General features: G+C 36.1%; 1 protein-coding gene across 1 annotated transcript in view; it reads right to left on the minus strand.

Moving 5' to 3' along the window:
- SIPA1L2 (signal induced proliferation associated 1 like 2) overlaps positions 1-14,275 on the minus strand; it is a 103,349-nt gene that overhangs the window by 71,200 nt on the left and 17,874 nt on the right. The window contains exons 2-3 of the mRNA XM_010214835.2: positions 3,378-5,083; positions 143-276 (exon numbers count right to left, since the gene is read on the minus strand). Coding sequence (XP_010213137.2) covers positions 143-276; positions 3,378-4,842 — 1,599 coding nt within the window. The 5' untranslated portion in view covers positions 4,843-5,083. The remainder of the gene's footprint in view (positions 1-142; positions 277-3,377; positions 5,084-14,275) is intronic.

Below are 14,275 nucleotides of genomic sequence, written 5' to 3' on the forward strand. Positions count from 1 at the left end.
TGGTATAATAAATATCCCTTTCCCATTCACAAATCTCCTTTCAAAGTTAATAATCTATCTATAGACAAATGAAAGGAGAAGCAGCTCTTACCCTAAGCTTTATCTTTTCTATTCCTTTGCACAATGGATCAAAGAACTTTACCTCACTCGTCCTGAAAACTATTCGATAGTTGAATAGAGATCCTTCTTTCTCCTTTAAGTCTTCAACCTTTTCCCTTCGGATGCTGACTGCTACAGGTCCAAGATTTTCATCTGTACCAAAGTAGTTCTGATGCTCTTTTGCAAAACAGAAGTAACGAACAGAAAAAAGAAAAATGAAGTATAAGTCTCATAAGTGATGTTCATCAAATCTCATCAGAAACCTTTCCTCCTAAGGGAGTAAGACCTCCTAATAAAAGCTCTTTCTTATACTGGGAAAACCTCCCTATTTGTAAGATTCAACCTGTAAGAAAAGAGACCAACTCAAAGCTGCAGAATACAGACTGAGCTAATATTGTGAGCCTGCTAATCCTGTAACGTTCTTTTCAATACATTTCTTCAGTTTCGTATCAGTAGATAGATACCAAAACATATTAAGAAATGGTTGCTGACAACCTAGAAATAAAATTTAGGGTATTAACAGTGAGTCTTGGGTATTATAAGGATAATTGCAAAAGGGCAATAGACAACTATATGCTAATAAAGACTTGTTTCAGTTATGCTTCTAAAATTAACGTATCTTTTTTCCCCTCCTACCTTCTTTTATCCCACAAAACCATAGTTCAGGAAAGGACACCGTTAATATATCTAAAGCATGAGATAAAATAAAACATTCTAGCTTTTGCAAGCCTCCTTAAGTGAAAGCTGAGAAGATATTTTCCATAAACATTAACATATTTTACATCAGTCATATTGAATTTGATTTTAACAATAGTTACAGAGCTTATAAATATGCAGTTAAAAAACTACAGCTCATTTCAGAAGACGCTGAATTCCAAATCTCTCATTTCTTGAAAGGGAAGGGCATAATTAGTGTTGCACATGCCAGGGTATTTCTTCCATGCATCTTAAAGCAGAAACAAAACTTTTAGGTTGACAAGTGCCAATTTTGCAGCTGTGAACTAAATCAAATATCCAGAAAGTTATTTCTCTTTTGCAGACATCATGTTAAAGGTAAAGAAAAATTAGTGGCATTGCACATGCCTTTATAAAGTGACCATTGTTTGTTAATTTTTTATTTAATCATTCCATGATTATATTGCTAAATTCAACTGTGCTATTAAATCTATTAAACCTACAGTTCAATGAACAACTAGCTAGAGAGTTCACTGTCATGGAAGGGCATGAAGTAAGATTCAGTGTGCATTTAAGTGTCCCTTTCTTATACAGGAGATCAAGGTCCAAGGCAAAATACCTGTTTGCTCTTCTTTATCCAAAATAAATTTTGCTTGGAAGAAAGCTGTGTTCAGCTGCAAGTAACCTGGAGATTCCCTGTATGCTTTATTCCTTTACTAATAGATACGAAAATTCGCTCCTTGATTCTATCAGCACATTTGCCTAACTTGCCATTTCCCTCATAAGGTCCACCCAATGCAGATTTCTCTCACGTAATTTCTGTTACAATGAAATATTAAAGCCAATTCCTTTATCACATTATCTTCCAAGAGAGTTGTAAAGGTGACACTACTTATTACAGAACATTGTGTGTCAAAAATGGTATTTACTCATGAAGAGCTCTACCTACAGAACAACTGATAACATGGACAATAACTGTTCAAATTTCCCAGTATTTTACTATGAGATAAATATCAGATAATATTTTTTATGTTTCTATCTTAACCTAAATATTATTTATAGTTAGGAGATAATATATACATGATACCAGAACAAAAGTTAACTAATTATATTTGTATCAGTATTCCAGAAGAGTCTTCAGGTCTGTTTATGGTGTATGAAAGTCACTTATGTTTTATGTTCTTTCTTATGTTTCATCTCCTACAAGATTTTTTTTTATCACAAAATAACGCTCAACCCTTCTGAACCCTGTAACTTATCCATTCTAAAAGAATTTCACGAACAACTTATCCTTTATTTAGTTTAATCTCTGCCTTCTGTTTTTCACCTCCACTGCCACTGTTGTCCACTGACAACTTTCCTTTCATTCAAATCTAAGCCAATCCTTTCTTTTCTCAGGCCATACAGCACCTCTGTGCCACATACTTCCCACCTAGACTCCCTCAACACCTTCTGATCACTTACAACTTATCTTCTAGTTTAAAAAACATTTTGAACCTTTGATTTTACTGTCCTTCCTTGCTTAGATATGTTTTCTTTTTGACTCCTCCATCACAAAGCAGCCTCTTTCTTCCTTCCCTTTTAAATACAGGTTTTACAACCTTTTTATTCTGGGTTTCCACAGTATGGTGAACACAAGCACCGCACTGGACTCTTTCGAGTCCCTCGTGAAGTGTCACAAGAGGAAGCAGCACAATACCGTGCTTACTGCCCTACTTCCTGCTATGCAGATATAGTCAGAAAGCAGAGATGTACGACCTGAGGAAGCATCAAACAATCTTTTTGACACTGAGGCAGAATGAAACAAGCTTTTAAGGACAGAGTAAATAAAAAAAAAAGGCTAAGCTATAACTCAGGATACAGAAAGGCTAGAGAGGAGGATTTAAAGGCTCTACCTACCCACCAAAACAGAGATTACAACCAGCAAAGCAAACCACAAAATGTTAATTGCTTATTTAAACAGCATTCAACGTAAGTTAGTTTACTCTGCTGTGACGAATACCCTTTACTTTGCAGGGTGAATATATCCTAAACTAAAAGGCAAATAGCTTATATGAGAAAGAAAGAAAGAAAGAAAACATTCTTTTTTTTTTCTTTCAGTTTAAAGAAGATAAAAACTAGTATCATCAGAAGCTCTCTGTTTAAGGTACTGACAGGAGTACATATATGTGTGTACAGTAAGGCCCCAAGAGACACTGGAAGATAGTAAAATCTGGAATAAGGGATTCAGAAGCTCTCTTTCGAAGATTTATTTTAGGAAATACTGATATCCAATCTGGGGATCACTATTTACAATACATTTACTGCATCCAAATATGTTCCTTCTTCCCTCCTCTCCCAGAAAGTTTGGTACAAACAAATTAATTATTTTCTTTATTAAATTACCCCATGTTTAGTGACTTTACGGAGCCATTGCAGAGCTTTACAACCCACTGGTTGTTAAATCTGGTTCTTCCAGGGGGATATTAAAAGTCTTAACTTTCATAAAGGGTTGTAAGAGCCTCAAAAATACTTGTTTTTCTGTTAATGAAGGAAAAAAAATTAATAAGCAAGTTAATTTTAATGCATGCCTATCTCAGAATAGTTGTATGAGAGGTGTTTACCTTTTCCATAGAAGAACTTGCGGTAGTAGTACGCTCCGAGGTCAATGTGTTCTATGATGTAACGCTTCACTTTCTCCCTGTGAATTGACTGATTTTCTCTTGGTACTTCCAGTACTGAAACACCAGCATTTGTACAATGGGAACTTAAAGACGACTCAAAAGAACAGCTTTCACCCGAGGAAAAAGATGCTGAATTTGCCCTAGAAAGTGCAATCCGTCTATCTCCTTCCCCACCAGTTTCATTCCTGAAGTAAGGGCAACTCAATACTAAATCATTGCTTTTCCCGTCACCCTCATCAGCATCTAAATTCTCCTTTGAATTGAGGTCCTCTTTGCTTCCCAAAGGAGATTCACAGTTGCCCATTTGGCCTGCAGGCATCTGAGTTTGTGATGCAGCTGAAGCCCCAGTGGTTATATTTTTTCTTTTTCCCACATTTACTCTGGTAGCCATTGCTTCATTTATGTTAAATAAAACACTCTGAACATCATAATGTGCAAAACATCTCTGACAGTTCCAAGAACGAACATTTCTGTCAAGCCTGTCATCCAGCTCAGATGGAAACTTAAAAGTTTCATGCTCACTTTTAACTGTTCGCAATTTTCTAAATAGAGAAGTTTCTACCGATTCTGATTTTAGTCTTCTCTTAAAAGATTTTTCCCTGTCTCGACCAATAAGCAGGCCTCTATCCATATAATCCAAGCCAGAAATCCTGACAAATTCTCCCCTGGAAATCTGTGCAGCAGCATGAAGACTCGGAGAAACTGTAGGATCACAGTGGAAAAACTCAGAAAATCCAAATGGCGCAAGGGATTTATGCTCAAAATTTTCCACTCGATATCCTCTTAGCATTGCAAAAAAATTCTCTCCAGACAAGCCCTGTCTATCAATTGAAGAAGTGCTGCCATATTCCCTATGGAGAGCCGCTCCAGTATTTGGGTTAACAGCATTCTGATCTAACACATCTTCAGCATCAATGTCACTTATTGTCACATCACTGTTGCTCCTTTGCCTTATGGGATGAAGTCCTCTTTGAGGGGAATGAACAAAAAGATCTCCAATGGTGTATTTGCCCTCTGTGAACTCCAATTCCAGCTCTTCTTGCTGCTCATCACTTTGGTCATTTTGTCCATTTGGAAGTATTGATCCAACACTTTCATAACTGGTTTGAGGTCTGCTTTCCCAAGCAGCTTTACTCAGCTCCTTAGAGGAATCCTTTTTCGGAGGCCATTCAGATACCCTTGCTCGAACACCCATTTTAGGCACAGCTGGTGTACCATTTGCTTGATTGTTTTCAGTTTTGCTAGGTGCACTTGAAGAAACAGGAGGACCCATGCTACCATTCAAAGCTTTAAGTTTTCTAGCAAAATAATCATCAGATTGCATGCTTCTTGAAGACTCCCTGAACTTTGAGGAAGATCTGCCAACTTTGTGCTTATCTTCTTGCGAAGGCCTTTGATCACTCATGTCCAATCAATGGGAGGGAAACTGCTAGCGTCACATAAATTACTATTATTTTTGTTATTACATTGTCTTTCATGGAGCAGCAAACTGCAATATGAAAGTGCAGTTATAATCTTCCCAGAAGAGCAAGCAGAATCTTCAGTATATCATTTTTGCACAGCTTCTGTCAGGAGAGCAATCCTAAAGGATTTCCTTCAGTTCAGAAGCATTTAGACCAGTATTAATACAGACAAATTTCTTGTATCTGTTTACAAAAGAGAAAGAGAGAGAAAATGTATTAAAATGTTTATATCCAGTAACAGCAAGTCTCCAATATTGCTTGCATATATACAACACCCCATAAAACTGGAACCAATGCGACTTGCTTTTTGCGGTTTTGTATTCTCTGCCTCCTAAACCCCCACAAATGCAGTTATCCCAGTTTCCCCCATGATGCCGGCAGGCTGTGAGCAGCTTGGAGCTCCCTCCTCGCCAGCCGGTGCATGCGCACTCTGCGCCAGAGCAGGTTCTGCCCCTTGGAAGCCTATTCTCTAACTAACCACCCTTTTCCATAACGTGAAAGAACATCGTCATCTCTAAGGCAGATAAATCCTTTTCAAGCTTGCTTGAAAATGACTAATAAATGTAGCACTTATTGGAAGAGGACAGATATTCTTACAGAAAAGAGCAAAAGATATGGAACAGATAAGACATCAGACAAAGAAAAACGCCTTCCCCATTTAAAAAGAACACTTTTAAATACAGTAATCTCTCCACTGTGATTAACTCGGTGAATAAACATATTTTTTCACTTTTTCCAGAGAAAAACTTTACCTTTCATTACTTGGAGTGTAAACTATTATTAGCTGCGTAAAACAGTTATGATTGTTTCTACTGCATTATATTTCTCTGGAAATACAGTGGAAAACCCAGACTATTACCCATCTGTAATGCTGGAAAACATGCTTATTTTCATATGATTATCATCTTCTACAGATTAAAAAAAAAGAAAAAAAGAAACTATGGATAAGTGTTGCCTCGTAACACTGGAGTTGCCTATACATTAGCAAATTCTTGAATTGTTTCTAAAGATCTTAAGGATGACTACAACTTGTATTGTAAAAATGCACTGAGACACAGCTTTATCCCATTTCATAAAATAGATTAAAAAGTAGATACAACTGTAAGTTATTTATTTCCTTATCAGCTTTTCTTCCTTGAGCAAAAACAGAAACATAATCATTTAAGATGTTGCAAGTAAGCATAATGTGCATAACGGCAAGGATGCTAAGGAAATAAAGCAGTAATTAAATTTAAAATTTCACACGATATTTTATTCGTCTGTCATAAAAAAATACGGATTTGAGGTGTGCTTGATGCAGCAAGTTTGAAGACTTTTCTATGGATACAGATTAATGAGCACATCTTACAGAGTTACAGTCATGTCACGGTCGACATAGTTTCTGTATGACTGTATTTCCAAGAATGGATCACAACACTGATAAAAACATAACATCACATTTCAATTTCACTCTATATGAATTCTCCAGAACTCCCATCTGACAGCACGGGCTATTAAAACAAATGCGAGGTTTCCTTCAAATACTCCCCAAAATTGTTTAAACAATTGACCTGTTCAAAAAAAAAAAAAAAAAAAAAAAAAAAAAAAAAAAAACTTTCAAAGGGAGCACAGAGGACTTAAACATGGACTTATGAAAACATATCAAAAAAAAAATCAAGTCAATATACTGAATGTTTTGGGACCACTACTCTTACACCTTTATATAAAGATGAAATATAAGAGAAAGAGCTATATATGAATATGTTCTGTGGGTTATGGATTAAAATCAGTAAAAAAAGACTATTTCTTTTTTAACATACGTGTATAGTCTCTGAGTCTTCTTAACATAATAGCAATAATGTAAAAAAAAATTTTGCCACTGAAATAAGACTAAACTATTCCAGAATCACCTTTCTGATTTGGCAAGAATATAAAGTAGCGGTGAGGACAAAGAAAGGTCAATTGCACATATCTTGAAAGATATTTGTCCGTTTATTGAAGATTAATTTGATTCTTTTTGAGGTTATCCAGAATCACAGAATGGCTGAGGTTGGAAGGGACCTCTAGAGATCATCTAGTCCAACCCCCCTGCACACGCAGGGTCACCTAGGGCATGTGGCACAGGGTGGCATCCAAGCGGGTTTGAAGATCCCCAGAGAAGGAGATTCCACAACCTCTCTGGGCAGCCTGTTCCAGGGCTCTGTCACCCTCACAGTAAAGAAGTTCTTCCTCACATGGAGATGCCAGGCGAATTGCATTTTTTATACTTCTTACCTGTCCCTTCACAGAAACAGCTACTGAACTCATTACTGTACACAATCATTACTATTTTTTACCATTATAATTAATCTCTTACAAAGGGAGGAAACACCTAGAAGGCCAGGAACTGCTATGCCTCAATTTCTTCCATGGTGTTAACTCCTTCTGCCATAAACCACTGTGCAAAAGTGGTGAACTGGATCAGAGTCATAATCCAGATGTAAATCAAGTTGAGGATGAGGTTGTGCGAGTCAAGACGGAAGGGCAACAAACGGTATCTCCCCCTTGTTTATTTGCAATCCAAATCCCCAGCATGGCTTACTGTTTAGCCTTGCAAACACCTTCATTTGTGCAATGCAGGAGATGGCCTGAAGGACACATGAAAGCAAGACTGCTTCTTTTGGAAGTGGTGTTAAATATTTCATTAAACTATGGAGCTAACCTTTTCAAGCAGAAGCACACTGCAAAAAAAGTAGTATTTACAGGAGAATTATTTTATTTTACACTGTAAAAACCAGTCAACAGCATGGCTGATGTGAAAGATAACCATAAAAATGACTGGCATGGAGCTGTAGATTCTGATGCTGGCCTAACTGACCAAATATGCTTATTTTTCATGTAAAATGTATATATTTTGGCATTCAGCATTCCTGTAAATTCCTCAGTAAAACAGTGTTTTTTGGTTGACATCTGACCTATGCTGATAAATAGCATTCTCTTTTCCTGTATTTGTTGTTTTCCTTGAACAGTTTTTCTTTCTCTGTATTAAGAACTTAGCAACTTGCATACACGCACTTACAGATTATATTGATGCTATTTGTTATACAAGGCTTTTGTCTGTTGAATTTAATGAACTATGGCTTCCAAAGAGAATGCTGTTAATATAATTCTGAATACCCTTCCCTTGAGACCTGTAAATACTTTTGGTCAAGCTCTTCACTTCTCTCTTTTTTGTCTCATCCTGGCATTTAAGAAGGGAATCACTGGCAGAGATGGCCAGAAGCTGAAAGCTGGATGCCTACCCTGCCGTTGTGCTCCTGCCAGCCCTTCCCACGAAGGCTGCTGGATGTTATGCAAATAACTCGAGTTCCTTCCACTCGGCTACAAAGGCTTCCTTCGGAGCTCAATACAGCAGCTGGTTTGTTAGCCACAGTTACAGTTCTTTAACCTGGCCTCTTTCCAAGTTTCCTGGGGACCTGGATGCATGCCCACAAATGTTCCTGTGCCAGGAGCACAGCAATGAATAAGAACAGAACTACTGGACTCTCCTGTCAAAAGGAGGCTGTTTGGTAACCCTGCCTCATGTCAGCCCTGATAGGCGGAAATGAATTATTTAAGAAGCTTTTGTGTGATCATTTTGTTGATCAAAAAGTTGGAAATCTGCCCCTGTTATTATGTAATGCTATCATCCTAAAAAGAATGCGCAATTTGGATGAAAGCCTTCATGTCTCTAGTATTTATCAAGATGACAATTTTATACACCGCGACTCTCAAGCTCTACTAATCTTAAAAAAAAAGGAAAGTGCAATTTGACAAAATTTGAGTATAGGCAGGAATAATACACCCAAAGCTGAAGATCAGACATGTAATTTGCATTCAATTGATTCTATGCAGCATCTTCTGTGTGCTGAAAGAGCTCTGGTTAGGCCCCACTCTTCAGAGACATGCCGAAAAGGAGTAGTATTATGTACTTTGCCAGTACAGATGATCATCCTTATGATAGACCACACTTCTGATCACACTTAACTACGATATCATATCCCTCTCTGTGACAGGTGATTACGATGCCACACCAGAGAATTATTACACTATATTGTAAGTCCTTCTAGATTTGTTTTCATGCAAAAGTCTTTAGAAAGCCTTGATATTTGAGCATAATTGTATTTAAAGAGAGTATTTCTTTTAAAGTTTTCCATGGGACATAGCAACTATTAAAGAAAAACACTAACTATAACTGAGTCACTTATTCAGACTGCAGCTGTGGAAAAATGGATTGAAAATAGTAACTATGAACAAATTATGAGCACAGTTCATAAAAAATGGTTCGAATTATACATCAGATTTACAATTAAAGCTACAAATAATACAGAATAAATGGTTATTTTGTATATGCATATTTCAGACTTTTGATTAATATGCAGACACAGACAAGAGGCAAACGAGATGGAAAGGCCCTTGTCTGAGTAATGGGAATACATATAAGCTGCTGCATAGCAAATATTTGTTACCCACTTCTTCAATTGTGTTCTGCTTCTTCATATTTATTGTCTTTGGTTGCAAGAGAAATGTAAGAGTAGAGAATGAAGAAACTCCTCTGTTGAAAAAATAAAATGTCATCAATGTACCTAAAGAACAGTCTACCAGCATTCTGTACTGTAGCACAGCTTAGATGATTTGGGAGGGAGGGAGAAGAGGCAGAAACTGTTATTTAAGGGGGTTAACAGGCTCCATGATTCTCAAAACTGATGCAAGACCAATTACATTTTTTACCAAATTTTTTGGAATTAAGCTGCTTTGGAGCAGAGCTAGGGAAAACTACGCATTTTGTTTGTTCTTCCAATATGGTTCCCTTCTTCAGAAAAGATATAACAGACACATGCAGACACTGAGACAGAGATTTAACATTTAATTTTAGAGCAGCAGAACTTTAGAAAAGAACTTGGAATTCCATGACTATTCAATACTGTTCACTGAAAGTTGTTTTAAGAAAAGAAAGCACTTTCAGAAATCAAAACTATACTTTCTTCCAGGCTTAAGGGAGAGGATAGGATGAGAAGAACCTTGTCATCATTATCTTCTGGAGTTTTTTTTTTTTTTTAATATAATAGCAAAAATTGTAAATCTTTAAAATTGAAAATATACTAAACACTTATGCTCATCCTACAGATAAGATTTCTATCTGTCATATTTGATTTTCAGAGACAATAATTTAATAAACCATACCTTCCAAATATTAAATTCATTGTTATTATTTTAAAAAATATTCTACAGCCACTTTTGAATCAACTAAAAACATGGTTATAAAATACATACCTGGCTTGGTATAACTCATCACATGAAATAATGCCTATCACAAAATTGTGCCATCTTCTCTTTTCTATTACTTTTGTTAAATTATCACCCTTAAAGGTGGTAGCTCTATTCATTTTTTGTTTAATCAAAAATACAGTTTTTCATACAGCAACTTGGATAATCTTTTGGGTACTACTTTTGTTTTATCCAGAGCTATTAATTACTATGATATTACCATCTCTGTTATCAAAAGTTCAGTAACAAAAGATGACTTCTCACACACACAAAAAAGTTTAGATAAATTTCCTTTTCTGTTAGAATTTTATGTTCTTAGGATACTAATATTTTATTGTTTGGTCAGTAAAAGTTTCGATACCTGGACAAAATAAGGTTAATTGAATTTCCAGACCAAACTGGATATCCTGCTATTCTTACAACTCAGTTTAATTATGCAGCCTATGCAGAGCTTAACTATTAAACTGGAACTGAGGTTGTCTTGCTCAGGTTGAACCATGCAAATTGAAATCCCAATTTTGGTGAAATTGACGGAAAAAAATTCCACTGGCAGGTATGCTGAGAGAATCTTTCATTTGGACTCTTGTATACATGTGCTCTGGTAATTTAGCTCAGCTATTTTTCAACTGGATTTATGGAAGTTAAAAATACACTGATGCTTGTTAACACAATGCAATTTATGAGGCAAAGGAGAAACATCTTAACACCTCTGTGCCTGCAATATCTTCTTATAACTAACTTCCTTGTAAATATCTTTATCCTCAGCTAATCATACAGACTTCTATTCCAGTTTTATCTTTGAGAACGAACAGCCTTTAATAAAGAATGATAGGAATACAACATCAAAAAAAGGCCACAAAGAAATATCGAGCAGCAGATAAATGCAGCAACTTTAAAAAAATACTACGCATATTTAACAACAGAGTTCAAGAGCTTACAAAGTAGGGAATTAAAAGCTGTCTGCATGATGTGAAAGGTGACAAAGCAAGTTTCTGCAGAATTGCCTTGGACTTCAGCTCAGCCACTGGAACCTATTCCATGGAGATGTTTGGTCAGACAGAGCAGGACCGAATTGTCCTCTAGAACTTTCAGCCACAACACTGAATGTTGTGCCAAAGCAATTCCCACTCAATAAACAATTAAATAAATAAAATAGTCATTTTCCACGTCCCCCTCAAACAATTTGCATATCCTCAGATCTCAGGAAGCACAGTATTGTTTAAAAGCTCAGCAATTTTCATGTATCTACTGATTCTTAAATTACTTTTTCCTGTTTGAACGTATGTATTGTCATTTAAATTGGATAATCCCCAATGCAGGGACTATTTCTTTGTCCTCTTTCAACAGACCCCCCATATGACAACTCCATTGTACAGGATGCTAAATACTATGATAATCCAGTTAGTAAACAACTGTACCAAGTCACTTCCAGAGGCAAGGCTTAGAAACATAAAGAGAGGATTTTCTGCACCACATATTCAGCTCCTTTGAGCACAAGGAAAAGGACTATCTGTACTGATTCCAAGCAATCATATTTGCATAATGCAAAGGGAAAAATCAGTAGTTCCTGAATAACCTGTTGCATCAAAATGAGTTTTGACAGACAAATGTATGGGTTGGATTATCAATCAAAAGAAAATATCAATGTCTGTAGACTGAGTAGCTGAGAACATTCATATTACATACTACATGAGAAAGGAACATATGGCATCATATTCTTTGTTAGCGCATATTAACAAACATTAAAAATGCTAAAGTTAATAGAGAGTTCTTGAAAAATACTGGCAGAAACAAAATACAATTCAGTGGGTTTAAAGAAATAAAGAAATAATAATAAATAATTCTGTTACTTAAAAACACTGAAAAAAAACTACTTTCTCCCAGAGTTAGTCACATCAGAAATTACTGTTTGTGTTACAATTTTAGCTCAGTGCACAAGACAGTTATTGAAATTCCAAAGGAAGACCACTATCTTCAAAACCAAGCACAGAGAAAACATAACACAGAATAAATCCACAGAATATTAAATCCTGTCTAGCTTAATAAAAAAGAAAATGCACTTGCATCGCTGCACAGTTTCTAAAACTTCTCAGAGTAGCCGAGGAGGAGAGGCCGGGGGGAAGTTTGGAGGAGTATATCAAATTTTCTCATTTATATTTTATGTTTTCCTCATGAAATTGAGGAAGAGAGACCCAGAATCTGACAGACTACACAAAGAAGATAATATCTAGATAAAAATGCTCACTCATACACCCTATTTTCATAGACCGGGTGAGGAAGAATTCTAACTGACCGACAGAAGAAACTGAAAGCTCCTGAGAAAACTAGGAATGAAAGAAGGGTAAGTCTGGTTGCTTGGGGTCTTCTTCCCCTGTAAATATAAAGAAAGAATGCATCAGAATAGGAACAAGAAGACAGAAAGAGGAAGGGAATACCAGCACTGTTGCTAGGCTTGTGCAACTGCCAGGCACAGTTAGGAAGGAATTTTTCCTGAAGACAAAAATAGCATATGATAGGATTTTCAGTTCTCCTCAGAGTAATCACGAAAATAGTTTTAAATTAGCACTAAAAAAGATAATTATTGTACATTTAATATATCAAGTTAGTGATTCTAGCATAATTTGCAGACAGCTTTCCTTTTTAGCGAGTCTCTAAGAGATTAGACTTTGAAGATAACTCCATGACCTGTTAGGCTCAAGAAGGAAAAGACACCGAGATACTGCAAACTGAGGTATCTTCATTTAATTAACATGAAGTTTCAGCTGGAGAACTGAAAAGTCAGCTGAGTTTTCAGAACTAAGGTGAGGAGGAAGAAAGAAAGAAGGCTATTATTTAACAGCGTACTAATTTCTTCATTCCTTCTTTTCCTCATATGCCCATTTTAACACCACCATTGCAAGCTTCACTTTCTTGAGTCTGTATGGTATTGTCCTACCTGCTCAATTTTCATTGCTAGGACAGGATCTAAAGCCAGTAAGTTAACACTCAGTACCTTTGAACCACCTCTCACACAGAACAGCTGAACATGAGTCAACCTATCGTGCCAAGCCTAAATTCAACTACCATGCTTTTTTAGAAGTGTAAAATATATCCATAAGATATAATAATTAAGGCTATAAGGCTGAGTACTTTGCTGCTCATTTAAAAAAAAATTAAAAGCGAGTTTTATTATAGTTAGGCTTTATTTTTAATCTGCTTCTCCCACAAATTACTATTTCACACCATTATCCAGATGATCGTGATGAGAGAACAAGACATCCTCTAAAGCAGGAAATTTATTGTATGTATTTCCTTATATTTGTGTGACTTACAGCTAGTGTGACTGAAAAAGTAATTTCATGTATGTCATGACCAGAACTTCCCATTGTTTAGCTTAGAGCTTACAGATTTGGCTTCAAATCAACTTAGCTGTAAGCCTTGTTTGAAGTCCAAATGCGCTCGGTGTTTAAAAAAAAAAAAAAAAAAAAAAGGCCTGTATAAGAGAGTATAACCTCTCATATATAAGAATGTATTGAAAGAAACTTATTGCAATTTTCTGTAAAGGTTCAGATTACAACAACAGCTTAGCATAGAAAAGAAAATAATGCATTTTCTCTGTAAGACTCTTTTGACAGTACTTTCCCAACCGGATTTTGATGGGGAAAAAGCTTGCAATCTTCTCTTCTACTTACTGCACAACTTCTCATCTTCCAACTCCTGAGGTTATTGAGCTTCAGTTATAGCTACCAAATATCTATCTTAGACTGTGAAATAATAAGTCAAAATTTCTTTATCAACATTTCAGTAACAGCCATTTCTTCAGATACTCCAGAAGGATCCAATGTCAATAGTTTTAATGTTTTGTTGTTGTTGCTGTTTTCAGAATAAGCAAAAGGGAACAGCCTTATACACACATATCCCACCTACCGTTAGTGGTAGATGTTCTTATTGTCATTAATATCTATATATTTAGATGGCTGAGATACCAAATATCAACCTAGCTATATGCTACTGAGTACTGAAAATACTTTAAGAAAGAAGAGAAAGTATATGACATCTACGCTAGCTTTCACTAAAGGTAGGTAGAACGTGTGTGTATAGGGCTGTTTCCTTCTGGTTACTCTGAAGATA

Source organism: Tinamus guttatus, unplaced genomic scaffold, assembly GCF_059628265.1.
Source record: "Tinamus guttatus ecotype Peru unplaced genomic scaffold, ASM5962826v1 Tinamus_guttatus_pri_ptg000601l, whole genome shotgun sequence".
Taxonomy (NCBI): domain Eukaryota; kingdom Metazoa; phylum Chordata; class Aves; order Tinamiformes; family Tinamidae; genus Tinamus; species Tinamus guttatus.